This window comes from Halichoeres trimaculatus, unplaced genomic scaffold (genome assembly GCF_033239565.1).
Source record: "Halichoeres trimaculatus isolate MK-OKI-2021-1 unplaced genomic scaffold, fHalTri1.1 fHalTri1_scaffold_3, whole genome shotgun sequence".
Classification (NCBI taxonomy): Eukaryota; Metazoa; Chordata; class Actinopteri; order Labriformes; family Labridae; genus Halichoeres; species Halichoeres trimaculatus.
Window position 1 is genome coordinate 37,408,862 of NW_027437181.1, and position 14,167 is coordinate 37,423,028.

The 14,167-nt window shown below is 42.6% G+C and overlaps 1 protein-coding gene across 1 annotated transcript in view; it reads right to left on the reverse strand.

Annotated features, from left to right (window-relative positions):
• pcsk6 (proprotein convertase subtilisin/kexin type 6) overlaps window positions 1-14,167 on the reverse strand; it is a 30,463-nt gene that overhangs the window by 6,184 nt on the left and 10,112 nt on the right. Inside the window, exons 5-16 of the mRNA XM_074666347.1 lie at window positions 13,595-13,671; window positions 13,309-13,397; window positions 10,189-10,361; window positions 9,885-10,097; window positions 6,947-7,047; window positions 6,549-6,652; window positions 5,783-5,900; window positions 3,152-3,340; window positions 2,913-3,049; window positions 2,493-2,666; window positions 1,468-1,570; window positions 80-276 (exon numbers count right to left, since the gene is read on the reverse strand). Coding sequence (XP_074522448.1) covers window positions 80-276; window positions 1,468-1,570; window positions 2,493-2,666; window positions 2,913-3,049; window positions 3,152-3,340; window positions 5,783-5,900; window positions 6,549-6,652; window positions 6,947-7,047; window positions 9,885-10,097; window positions 10,189-10,361; window positions 13,309-13,397; window positions 13,595-13,671 — 1,675 coding nt within the window. The remainder of the gene's footprint in view (window positions 1-79; window positions 277-1,467; window positions 1,571-2,492; window positions 2,667-2,912; window positions 3,050-3,151; window positions 3,341-5,782; window positions 5,901-6,548; window positions 6,653-6,946; window positions 7,048-9,884; window positions 10,098-10,188; window positions 10,362-13,308; window positions 13,398-13,594; window positions 13,672-14,167) is intronic.

A 14,167-nucleotide genomic window follows, 5' to 3' on the forward strand; every position in this document is an offset into this window, starting at 1 on the left:
CCTGACAGGATGGAGTCTGATGTGGATCAACCTGACTGCAGCATGAGATTTTAAAAAAGCAACACCTGTTTTTACTTACTCTCATCAGTGAAATAACCTGGACTGCAGGTATCAGTGCAACTGGAGTTCAGTGCGTTGAGGTAAAGTCCTCTTCGACAGAGGAGACACGCGCCCACAGATGGGCCCACACATCTCTCACAGCCTTTAAAGCAGCGTCTGCAGCGATGAGATGCTGTGTCCCCATAAAGGCCCAGAGGACAGTGGCTCACACAGGTTCTGAGAGAGAGAAAGAGAGATCATGGACCTATCATCTACCTGTCATTGGTTGAACTTACAGCAGGTAAGATGCTGTAGTGCACCTGCTGTTGTAACACACATCCAGGATAACTCACTGGGTCACCATCGCTCCAAACTGCTCTGAAGCTAGTGAACAGGACTAATATGTCAGAGAACAGGCTGGGTCATGTGATCAGAGGTAGTTACTGCATCATTTGCACAGAGTAGATGGAGACAAACAGGAAGTCATGCATTGAAACATTAGAGCATCCAGTTGACTTTCAAAATAAAATGTACTGTGTTGACACCAGATCATGTTCCTCTTTAAAGAATAGAATAGAATAGAATAGAATAGAATAGAATAGAATAGAATAGAATAGAATAGAATAGAATGTTTTTTATTGATCCCCAACGGGTGAACTTTTTCAGTCACAGCAGCTCATCGACAAAGTGCAATAAATGCAATAAACTACACATATTTATTCTTCATTAAATAACCTTGCAATGCTGTGTTCACGTCCAGCATGTAAAATTGGCTACCCTTCCACTCCCTCACAGTCACAAGTATGCATTTAGATACCTAAACATGGTACCTTTTGATTTTACGTGAACCGGTACCCAGTACTTTTGACAGAATTCGGTCGGTACCTATAAAACTACCTAAATCGGTACCCATCCCTAGTAAAAACAGATTATTTTTTTGTCTGCTGAGTTGTGGGTTGTTAACATCAGAAAAAAGATTTGCTGTGTCTGATAAGATGAGGTTAAAATTACAAGCCACTCCAAAATAAGTATCAGTGTAGCATCATGTGTGACACATCTCCTGTGGTCTGCTATTCTGATGTGTGTTTGGACAAGGTGATTGGGTTTTACACACTGTCATATATGCAGTCGATGAATTCACTGACATTAGACATAGAGGTCTGATAAGTTCTCTCTTTGCTCTGTTTTAGTACTGGATCCAGTGAGATGTTCATCCTTTTAGCTGCCCTGTGTCTCTGCTAACACAGGCAGTGAGGTATGGGGGTCTGAACCATTCCAGGGAGTGAAACAAATCTGAGCTTGAGGAGAAGGAACATTTGAGCCTGAAGGTTCACCTTAAGTCCATCTTACATGAAACATGAAACTTTTGTCCTCAAAAACCTAGAGCTTCCCTGTGGTCTGGTTCCATCTGGTCCTGTCAGCTCTTACCTGCCACTCTTCAAGCTGCCCAAGCTGAAATGGTCACAGTTCAGACAGTGATCTGCACCAGGTCCATCACATCCCTGATCTCCACAATCAATGTGGCACGGACCTAGACACATATCAAAATCACCATCATCATCATCATCATCATCATCATCATCATCATCATCATCATCATCATCACTATCAAAATCATCGTCATCATCATCATCATCACTACTATCATCATCATCACCTTTAAGATCATCATCAACATTATCATCAACACTACCATAGTCATCGTCATCATCATCATCACTATTATCATCATTATCATCACTATCATCATCCTCATCATCATCATCATCATTATTGTCATCATCAGCATCATCATCAAAGTCACCATTATCATCATTTTCATCATCATAATCAAAATCATCATCACCACTACATACATCATGAACATCATAATGATCATCATTAGCATAGTTATCATCACTATCATTTTTACCATCCTCAACATGATCATCACTATCATCATCATCATCATCAACAACACTATCAGCATCATCATTATCTTCATTGTCACTTATGTCATCATAATAGCCATCATCATCATCATAAACATCAAAATCACAATTATCATCATTATCAACATCAGCATCATCATCATCCAATTATCATCAGCATAATCACTATTATTGCCATGATCATCATTGTCACTTTCATCATAACCATTATTATAATATCCATTAGCATGGTTATCATTACTATCATTTTCATCATCACCATTATCATCAGCATCATCACTATCATTTTGATCAACGTAACCATCATCATTAGCATGATTATCATCACTACCATTTTTACATCATCATCATTATCATCATCATTATTAGCATCAACATTAACATCATCATTATTAGCATCAACATTAACAACATCAAAATTACCATTATCATAATTTTATATTTTGGTTTTAAATCCAATGATTTTTAAAGTTATATAAAGTGTAAAATTAAGATAATACATGACTGTTTTTACTTTCTTACCACTGTACTCTTCCTCCTCTTTCTCCTCCTCCTCACTCAGCCCTGATGGCTCCTGGTGTTCCTCTTGGGCTGGGATCCCTGACATCTTTGAGAGGGGAGGGGGGTGAGCACTATTTGGCTGGTACGGCTTCTGTGATGTGCCATAAAGGATCAGCGTCCATTCTTTCAGGCTGCCTGTGACAGGTTTGGAATAAAAACAGAAAGCATTTTAAATTCTTTATTGTTAATAGGTTAATGAGATCTCAGGGATAAATTACATTAATGCATACAAACATAAGCACTCAGAGGTTGTTCTCTGGAAGACATTAAAGAGAGAAAAATCTCTCTACTTTAACATGGAGGTGTGGTGTGTCGTAAATCAAACAAAACAAAACATCAAACTGTCCCCCCGCTGTATGTGCTTGTGTTGGTAGATCTCACCCAGCACCTCTGGATTGCGTGGCTTTGATGGTGAGTCAATTATCTCCAAGTTCCACGTGCCCTCTGCCCTTTCACCCCAGAAATGAACTGACATGAACTCCCAGTTCCTGAAGCCCTCAGGGGAGCTGTCAAACAATCTGTAGACAGATGAAAGCTATCTGAGAAATCTCAGATGTAAGGTAAAAATGCTTGATTATTAAAGCTGGGGCAGTTTTCTGCAGTGACGGTGTAGCTCTCACCTCTTTGCTAGCAGCTGTGACCTGGTCCCTGATGGAGAGATGAGGTTGATCTCCAGGTCTCCTCGTCGTGGGTGAACAATCAGGACTTTGACCACCACATGCTCCAGGTAATCCACATGTTGCTCAGGTTCTTCTGAACACCCAGAGGTGGTGAAGCTGCTGTTCAGGCTTTGACCAGCAGGGATGTGCCTGCGAAGACCACAACCATCATGTTTAATATATGGCTTGTGTGACAGAACACCCTGAGTTGACAGTAAACACGATGCCGCTTTGTAAAATGTGATTTGGGGAGTGAGGGGAGCATTATTTTGGACCTTTGAGGTGAATGTTGTCCTGTTCTTGTCTGATGTTAAGATTTTAGCTGCTCAACAACCCTGGATCTTCTTCACCACTTTTTGTTTTATGATGCTCCAAATGTTTTCCATGTCTCAGTGAAAGGTCTGGACTGCAGGCCGGCCAGCTAGGCACCCACACCCTTGCACTACACAGCCATGCTGTTGTAATGGATGCAGTATGTGGTTCAGGTTTTTGAATTATGAAAGGCCTTCCCTGAGAAAGACGTCATCTGGATGGAAGCATATGCTCTTCAAAAAACTGCATAAACCTTTCAGCCTTGGTGGAACCTCTCCAGATGTATAGGCTCCCCATGACAAGGGAGATGATGACTTTTAAGTAGTGTACTGATAACAGGCAAGATGGTCCCTTTTCTCCTTAGTCCTACAGACACACCATACATGTTTCCAAAAACAATGCAAGTCTGGGTTTACACTTTGCCTCATTCCATTTTAGACAAGCTTTTGGCCCAGAGGGGATGGTGGTGTATCACATGACATGTTTTCACAGACAAAGATTTGTTAAGTGCCCCTTAACCCATGCAGTGTTCTCTACAGAGTCATATGTGGCAGACTACATGCGTTTGTTTATATCTGGCACGCCGCGCACGCGGACTGATACGCTAAGAGGCGAGCACCTCATAGCCAGCTGTGGCTCTGCAGCGGAGGTAGCGCCGTTTTACGACACAATGAGAACTAGAGCCTTATTTAGCGGTGTTTTTGTGTGAAAGTAACGCGCTGGAAATTCTCTAAATAAAGCGTGAATGCAGACCGATATCAGAGTTTTTCGGTGGGAGTCCATTTATCTGTGTTTTTGGTCAAGTAAAATATGGCCCCGTCTGAGTGCAGAGGAAACCGTCAGAGGAGCAGGGAGGGGGTGTTTGGTGCGAGCGCTCTGGGCTTCTGCTGCACAAAAACACTGCTGTAGGGGTAATTTCTGCCCTAAACCTTGTGATAGGACCCAACTTGTTCCATCCTGGAGTATCACTTTAAGGGACTGTTATGAGTCAATGGCCTGGAGTGCCCTGCAAGAATCACGTGGTGAGGACATTGAGAGGGTCACACACTGCACACATGACTACATTGACTTCTGTATGGATGTTGCAGTTCCCACAAAAAGTGTGCGCTGTTTCCCCAATAACAAGCCCTGGATTACCAGCAATGTCAAGGACATCCTCAACAGGAAGAAGAGGGCATTCATGGAAGACCAGGCAGAAGTGAAGTGAGTGCAGGGGGAACTTAAGGTCCAACTCAGAGAAGCAAAGGAGGAGTACAGAAGCAAAGTGGAGAAGAAACTGCAGAACAACAACATGAGAGAGCTCTGGGAGGGCATGAAAACCATCACAAGCTGTAGGAAAAAAGACAACAAAACAGGAGATGGGGACCCTGCGAGAACAAACCAACTCAACCTGTTTTTTAACAGGTTTGACAACTGAGCTGCTGCACCCCTTGTCTTTCCCAATTTTCTGCTGAGGAACATTTTTCTGAAACTGTTCCAAAGTTTTTCACAGACTGGTGCACTCCTGGCCATCTTTACTTTAAGAGAAACCCAGCCTCTCTTAGATGCTCTTGTTTCAAATCGTATAGTTTCCAAACTAACCTCCAGCTGTTTCTTATAGGAACCCCTTACATTTTTAGCCTATTGTTGCTCCTGAGTCCTGTCCAAACTTTTTAGGGAGGTGTTTCTGCCATCAAATTCATAATGGGCTTGAACTTGCATTAAAGAGTGAATAATAATTCATATTTTTGAATCATTATATTTTGTTTTTATTAAAATTACACCATATCCCAACCTTTTGGAATTGGAGTTGTCATTAATGGAACATAATGACTATTTTAATGGATCAAAATTATGAGTGGTTGTATTCAGGTTTAACTGAGTAGAGCACACCAAAGCTCAGGGGACTGTGGTTGGTCGATCATGGAGACCATGGTAAATCCAAGAATCCAAGAAAATATCACACTGTAGTTTTCATCCATGGAGAGGGACAGTACACCAAAGGAGATGAAGAAGGATGGTAAATTTCCATACAGGTACTATGTGACAGGTGAAATGTTACCAACACAGACAAAAAAACAAAAGTGATGAAACTTTAAATTTCAAAGCAATGGTCTGCTGCCAGGGGCGTGAGGAGAGACCAATCAGTCTGGTGAGTATCTTTGTGGACTGCAGGAGGGAGTGATCTGTGCCTCACTGGGAGCAGTGGGCAGAGCTTTGTCTCCACATTAACCTGAGGCCTCCTCATCTATCCCTCTCCTTGTGTCTAGCTAGATCAAACCACCTTGAAGTTCAGCTCACCTGGTGCGTCGCTCTGGCATGTGACTGCAAGTATGCTGAGGTAGAACAGTCCTCCACTTGGATGCCTCCACAACAACAGCCTCTGCGTCCACAAGGCCAAACCCATACAGGTGGCTGACTGTGTGAAATGACACATCAAGAGTAAATTCCTCTGTTTCATCTGGAGCTACAGTTTTACTGCACAAATCCCCAAACACATGAAGTATTTCAGAGATGAAGCAGCCAATGTACTAGGGATGTCCCGATATTACATTTTCACTTTCGATAGGATACCGATACTGCAGCATTGACTATTGGCCGATACTGATATAAATCCGTTACGATATCAGCATAAAAAATGCATACTTTATTACTTTTTTTGTAGTATGTCTGTCATGTTAGAAAAGGCTTGATTAAGTGATATTATTCAAACAAAGAACAGATGTCAGCAACAGTAGGTATGAGGAAAAGCTGACCCATTTATTGTTAACTAATGGGTAACAGAAATTTTAACATTAAACATAAGAATATACTTGTAATTAAATAAAATAAAGAATAAGTTAGAGGAGCATGAAAATAACCTAAATAAATCAAATAAAAACAGCAGGAGCGGGGTCTGGAATGGACTGCTTATATTGGAGTGCTTATATTAGAGATTTTAGATGCATTCCGATACGATACCGATATTTGTTTTTTTGCTGATATCGGACCGATATCCGATATCAATATCGGACTGAGACACCTCTACAATGTACTATGTTAGCATTAGCAGAAGAATGCAGTGTGCCTCTGAGTCCAGCAGCATTGGTCTTCCAGTCATCAGCTTTTAGGTGGACTGGTCTGGATGTCTTCACCAGCAGATGCTGCACATCCCTCCATGTCAGCAGAAGGCTGGGGAAACAGAGACACAGCTCAGCTCAGACAGACGCTGGAACATGTTTGTGTTTCAATTTGACTGTAAGAACAAATGTAGCTGGGATAATATTGTCAGGGGGAAAGAAAATACTAAAAAAAGAATATGAATGAGATCATGCCTAAAGACACGAAAGCTACAGAGAGACACCAGCTGCAGGGCTTATAAAATTCTCATGTTTGTGTGCACCAGGTGATTAGGTAAGGAAGTTAGTAGTTACATGATTTAGTTTGAGAGAAAACTCAGGACAGGTTTTAAGAAGCTTGACTGACTTGGCCTCCAGGGCAAGAGCGATAATTCCAGCCACAATGGGAGCAGAAACAGACGTGCCAGTGTGAGTGTCAGTGCAGCCATGCCGGAGGTCAGTGGTCACCTGTGAGGGAGCACAGAGAGTTTTTTAAGAAAGACTTAATGCATGTGGGACACAGAGAAAACTGTTTAGCAACTGTTTAGTCCAGCTCAAAGAAAGGGGCTCTTCAAAGTCTGATCTGCATACTTTAAATAGAAAACAGAAACTGTAAAATCAGAGATTAAAGGGATTTCATGATTCTGGATCACCTGAATATAGCAGCCCCTGGACATGAGCTCTGGCAACAGGTCCTGATCTTAAATAATTCGTGCCGCGAGACATTACTGAAGTAAATTGGGTTTGTGGTTTGGGATTAATGTGTTTTTCTACGGTTGTGTGTTTTGTCAGAGAAAAGAGAAAGACTTTTGAATTTTAAAAGTAAGTGTAAGCTAAAACTATAGGAATTTAAATATGTACGTAAATAAACTAAACTAAACTAAAAAAAAATAAGACAAGAAAGCAACCTGTGTAGGTAGTGCAGAGTCCAGAAAGTCTAAAATATTTGATGTACATGGAAAGTAATGCAAATGATTTGTAAGATGCAAACAGATTAAAGAGAAGTATTTTTGTGGAAAAAATTGGAATAGTGAGTGGGATATGCTTTAATGTTGTGTTAATTTCATCAACGAAAATTATGACAGGCTGAAATATTTCACTAAGGATAAAAGCTGATAAATGCAGTTTTTGTTTTTTTTCATTAAGATGAAGAAGCAGTTCAGAGTGCAGTGCACTGTTGCGCTGCACATCCTCACATCCTCAGCTCTGCTCTGCTCACCCATGTACATGATCCTCACAAATGTGGTTCCATTTAAGAGAGATACATAGAAAATAAACAGGCTGTACAACAGTGTGAGATGTACTGTCAAGAAGAGTTTTAATAACAATAAAACAACCTTCCAAATACCAATGACTTACTTTTTGTGCTGAGTATTAAAAAAGACAGAATGAGAAAAATAATAACTAACACTGAACCTTCGATGTGCTGTTGGTGGAGCTCTCTAACCAGCAGACATGCCTGCAAAACTGAATGTGAGGCGAAATATGAAGGTTTTTCAGCGGTGGGGCCTCTGTCACTGAAGACAGTAAATATAAACTTACTGCAAATAAACAACGTTAATCAGAAGAAACGGAAGACTGGAATGATGAAACATCAGCTGTTTCAATCTTCGACAGAATTATAAACCATCCCACGGACGTAGCAACATTCAGCCCCCTGACATAGCTGAATAATCGTGTTACTACAACATGTTTCTACAGCCCACGTCAGGAGCGCATGTTTGGAGGACCTGTGTTCCTTTATCTAACAGCTGGTTCTGGACTTCGACCAAACGCCTCCGCCTGTTTACCTGTCCCCATTGATGAAATAACACAGTATCTGTTTAAGTGTCTGCTGGTCCAACACACTGTGAGGGAGGATGCTTGTTTTTGTTAGTGGGACTGCAGGAAAGCAGGACCAGTCCAAAGCCAGTCCAGAAGAAAAGGAGTTACATCACTGGTCACTTCAGTACTGCAGGTTTTTCCTAATGCATGAGCTGACAAGCACAGAAAGAGGAGTGAACCAGGGACTAGGCCTCCGCCATAAGAATCATGTCATCTCTCAGAGCTATTCTCCAGCTCTTTCTTCCTGTATGAGCTAAAAAGAGACCCTGGTTGCCTCTTAAGTTCATGTAGGAGCGTTTTAGCTCTTCTTCAAAAAAAAAAAATATAAACCTGTGTGTGCCCCCTGGCCAACTGTTTGGCTGGCCTCCTTCTGACTCACTGCACCAGAGAGCTGGCTCGAACTTTGCCCTGGTTCTTTTACAAGAGTTAAAGACTAATATTTACTCTGAAGAACACAGAGACCCAGAGCAGGCAGAGCAGAACTGAATAAAAAAAAAATGAGATATTGTATTTTTTCTGATATCCTAGAACGAGATTTGATGCCTCTAAAAATAGGTAGTTGCCAGATGGCTGCGAGATTTCGACTGTCGTGACGACACGAGGATCCTTTCTTTTTATTGGAGTAATCTGATAAAGCAGCTCCTCCTCTGTGATGTCAGTTAGTCACACAACCGCCACTGAGAGATACACCCACCAAGAGCCGAGTATAAACGTATAAACTCTACATGTTACAGTACCGGTTTGACTCACCACACTGAAGCGTCCTGAGATGATCTGTGTCCAGGTGGATTTTCTTCCTCCTGAGCTGCAGACCGTCCGGGTCTGACTCAGGGTCCAATACAAAAGGACGTATCCTACACTCTGCCATTTTATTAGTGCTATCAATGCCTTACGGTGAAGTTTTGGCAAACAGCAAACTCGCTCAGTCTGCTCCATTCAATATGGCGATTTTGTAAATACTGCCATGCTGCAAAAAACGCCCCCTGGCTCTACCCCCTCAGCCCCTCTGATAGAACTGACCAATCAGAGCACAAAGGGCTGTGACGTTGCGAGGTTACTGGAGGTCATTCTGGAAACGGAGTGTTTCAACGAGATCTTCAGAATGGCCTAAAATGAGGATATTGAGAACGCTATTGTGGGGCAATGAAGGAACTAAATGACTTGTACTGAGGGCAGAAATGCTTTACAGGCATCCTAGTCTGGCATAGTGAAAAGGAGAAACAATCATGATATGTCCCCTTTAAGATTTGCTGCTAAGGAACCTGGTGACTTATTGAAGTTAGCCTCAGAGAGCTCTTTGGTGGATAAAAACTAAGTATAACTGAGTTTGTGCTCCATAGAGGCCAGGTACAGCTGCTCTGTTACAGTTAGGGGTTGATCGCCCCCCTTCCACATTCCACTGAGGTAAACCCGTCTCATGATTCACACATGTTCTGTTCAGCATGTTAAACTGTCAGAGCTGCAGATGAGGAAAAACTCACAATCTTCCTCTCATAGTACTCTCCACTGCTGTAGGTTGTTGCGATGATGGCACTGCAGGCCTCCAGGTACCAAGGCTTGTTTCCATTTTCTGTAGTGCTGGAGATGGAGATGGTGTAGATACTGCTGGTGTATCCGTCACATGAACAGTGGTCACTCTGCCGACCTCCATTACCTGAGGCCCAGACAAAAATGGACCCAAGGCCTTTGCGGCCCTGTGGCCATCAACACGTTATGATGCAGTGCACACCCCAAGACTCAGAAAAACACAGTCTGTGATGTAATTCCATGTTTGTCTGATCAAACCTTCCGGATGCCTTGCTCAAAAGCTCGCTTGGTAAGCTGCCCTGGACCATCCACTGACTTGCCATCATCTTTTGGGCCCCAGCTGGCGCTGTAAATGTCAATGTAGTCAGGCCGGACCCCCAGGGACTTGGCCTCCACCATATCAGTCACATCACCGTCCAGCATCCGAATGCCTGTGTGCAAGGTCACATCAGTCTTTGTAATGTTTTATTTATCATTACCCTGCTTTCTGTCTGTGTTAAATACTTGATTCTGATTGGTCAAAACCTTATGACGACAGTTGTCAACTTTCACTCACATGAGCAACTCCAGAAGCAGACTGATCACCAGTGTTGATTCAGATTCAGATGACTTTATTAATCCCCAAAGGGCAATTTGCAGTTTGTTCTGCCTTAATGAATCCATCTACACAAAAAAAATCTAAACAGAACAAACAAATGGAAAGCACACACGGTCGCATTCACGTAAACGCCCACGATCACATTCACCTGTGAGTGCCACAGTAGTTTACATAATAAATAAAGTATATATGATATATACAATAACAAGAATTCAGAAGTAAGACACTCCAAGTGAGCATAAACCACCAAAAGTTTAGTTTGCTGCTCAGTGTCTAGCAGCCTGATAGCTCAAAGGATGAATGAGAGTGAGCACCTGTTTGTTGTCCCTGGGGGGCCATAAAAGTGCCCCCTAGAGGGCACATGAAAAAAGTGAGAAGAAAGAATGTGGCCAGGCTGATCAATTATTCCTCTGGCTTTCTGGACCACAAGTCTCTGGTAAAGGGAGCTCAAGTTCATTAGCCGGACTCCAGTAATCTTGGAGGGGACTTTAGCTATCTGATTCAGATACCCCCACTCATATTGAAAGAAGATATAACTCATGTATGTACTCAAGTGAATAATTACTCTTTTAGAGTCGAGGTAAGTGTTTCAGTCAAAGTGAGGAGGATAAATAATTAAAGGAGGAGGAGAGAGATGTGTATCTATCCAAGACGGCCACACCGAAAGCGTATATACGTTGAAATTACATACAAAGTCAATGCAAAGACGTGTTTGGACATCGATTCGCCCCGGGCGGCACGTTGGACACGTTTGTGCAGCGCATTTGGGGCGTCGGCGCGTTTGGAGCATTCGCAGGTTTAGGCATCAGATGCCTCTACGCTGGAGTTGAAATTATTAAACTTTTGACGCGAATTTGCGTGAGGCTGTACCGCGGCAGCTAATCATTGATTTGATGACGTGGGGGGGGGGGGGGGGGCGCCACCTGCTCCGACTGCAACACCGCTGGAAGATGGAGGAGAAAATAATCCGTGCGGTGTGTCATTATCCACTGTTATACAATACGATGTGTGTACTCTACAGAGACCGGTAAAAAAGGATTAGGGGTAAAAGTTGCTGAGGAGACAGGTTTTGAAGGTAAGCTCTGTAAATATTCATGTCCAGCTGGATTTTCCTGCATGGGCTATCACAGTCCGACTGTGTCAGACTTGTCAAAATAGTCCAGCATTGGACTATACTCAGGCGTTCGCGCGGCGCTTTGAAGACGTGAACACACGTTTAAATGCGTGAATTTGCGTTTGGTGTGGCCGCGGCACAACAGTTTCTCTACAGATAAGTGAAGGGGGGCTGATCACTCACTTGATGAATGCCAGTCGCAGATTGTAGACAGAGACAGAGGATGGCCAGCAGCCAATAAGGGGGGAGACAACACCTGAAGAGCCAACAAGAAGATGACTCAACCTACATTGCTTAGAGAAACTCTATCAGAGTCAGTCTCATGAACTGTCTCTGCAACATGTAGGGAACAGGGAATGAAGCTGCACCAGAGATCTCTGAAAATGCATATTCTTGACATATTGTTGATAAATTTGTTTTCAACTGAGAACCAGGAAGCCTTCTGATCTTTCCCCATCAATGAACTAAGAGGTGAGAGGAGAATGGAGTCAGATAATAAATTTTAAGATATTTTGGTCAGTAAGATAGCACCACATTTTAAACAAGAGGTAATGTAAGTATTTGGGAAATTCAATATTAAGACATAAGCCTGGTGCCAGGTGCACTTACCAAAACCCTTATATTCAACATGGTATTAGTTATAGACAAACTGTGACTAGCATAGAAGTCTGACTGAACACAACTCTATTTCAGATTGGGCAAACCTTCCTCCCAATCGTGACCCTCTACGTCATGGTATCATTGCCCACGAGAAGGTTGAAGTCTGTGGGACAATGGACTCCCCAGTTGGGGCATTTGGGCAGCATCCGGCCCAAGGATTCCAAAAAGGGTGGGTACTCTGCACAAACCACAGTCAGGACCCATTCTCCAACCTGAAGGGGCAGAGAAGCAACCCTTTTGTCCACCTGGGAGACCTCCAACACACCAGCAAAGGGCTGGGGGGCAATAAGTAAGCCCATGCCTGCTCTCAGCCTCTCACTCAGAGCAATGCCAGCAAATAAGAGAGTCCAACCCCTCTTGAGAAGATTGGTTCCAGAGCCCAAGCTGTGCGCTGAGGTGAGCTCGTCTATATCTAGCCGGTATTTTTCTACCTCCTGCACCAGCTTGGGTTCCTTCCCCACCAGAGAGGTGACGTTCCATGTCCCAACAGCCAGTTTCCGAGTTCTTGCCTCCTCCTCCCCCTTTGACTGACGCCTGATCCATACCACACCCAACCCCTATGGCTCCTCCTGCAGGTGGTGGGACAACAAGAGGATGGAACCATGTCACCTATTCAGGCTTGGCCCGACCGGGCCCCATGGGTAAAGCTGGCCACCAGGCGCTTGTCAGTGGTCACAACCCCATGCCTGGCTCCAGAGCGAAGCTCCGGTAACCCTTCAGCCAATGTGAACTAATAGCTGCTGCACTTTGTCAGGTCCCTCACCTAGGACAAGTTTGCCTTGGGAGACCCTACCAGGGGCAATTGCCCTTGACAACATAGCTCCTAGAATCATCGTGGCACTCAACACCCCACCACCACCACCACCATGATAAGGTGGCAGCCATGGAGGAGCTCTGAAAAGTGATTCAGGGATATTATCGGTTTAAGTTGAGAGGCTCTAAGGTATAGGATTTAGTATGTGGGAAAAGACAGGAAAAGAGAAGACTGGTTCAAAAGAAAGTTCACCTCCTATGCGAGCGTTGTAGGCAACTCCCACAATGCATTGAGAGTTATTAGTTACTGCTGCAACTTCACCGGCACACCTGGTTCCATGCCTGCATGTAAACACAGAGCAATGTTAGCCTGACACACAGTTGGGATCTGTTTCCATAGCAGCTTCAGTTGAGGATTACTGTTAACCCTTTAGAGGCAGGAGAGAGTGATTTTTTTTATTATTTTAGAGAACAATATGAGAAAAGGTGCTGCAGAGTGGCTAACGTGACAAAGTGGACACATTTCTGGTCTTTCTTACTTGTTTTCATTCCTGGAGTCGTAGCGTGGTGTTGGGTCGTGGTCATTCCCATTCACATCATAACTTGCCAGATGGTCCTGCAGAAAAGTTAAAAGTACATCTTAGACCAAGTTCACCTTAGACCCAGAAAGCAGTCCAAGAGATAGCGACAAATAAGGGTTGGTAAAATGTCCAAATAAAAAATGTGCTGTCAGGTGTTTGTTTAAATGTTATTTTGGATTTTTGTTGATGTCACAGTATTTCATTTGACATTTTTTTATACCATTTTTAGCCAATTAAAAGTCAGTTCCGTAAGATTGTCAAATTGTGTAACCACAAAAAATGACGTATTAAATAATTAACTTTCCCAGATGTTATCTAAGGTGGTCTAAAAGTGCCAAAATTAAATGAATAAACAAATAAATAAATAAATAAATTATTATTAATAATAATAATAATAATAATTATTATTATTATTATTATTATTATTATTATTATTATTATTATTATTATTATTATTATCATTATTATTATTATTATTATCATCATCATCATGTTACTTGTGTTGTGATGTAGCTAAACCTGATTCAAAGC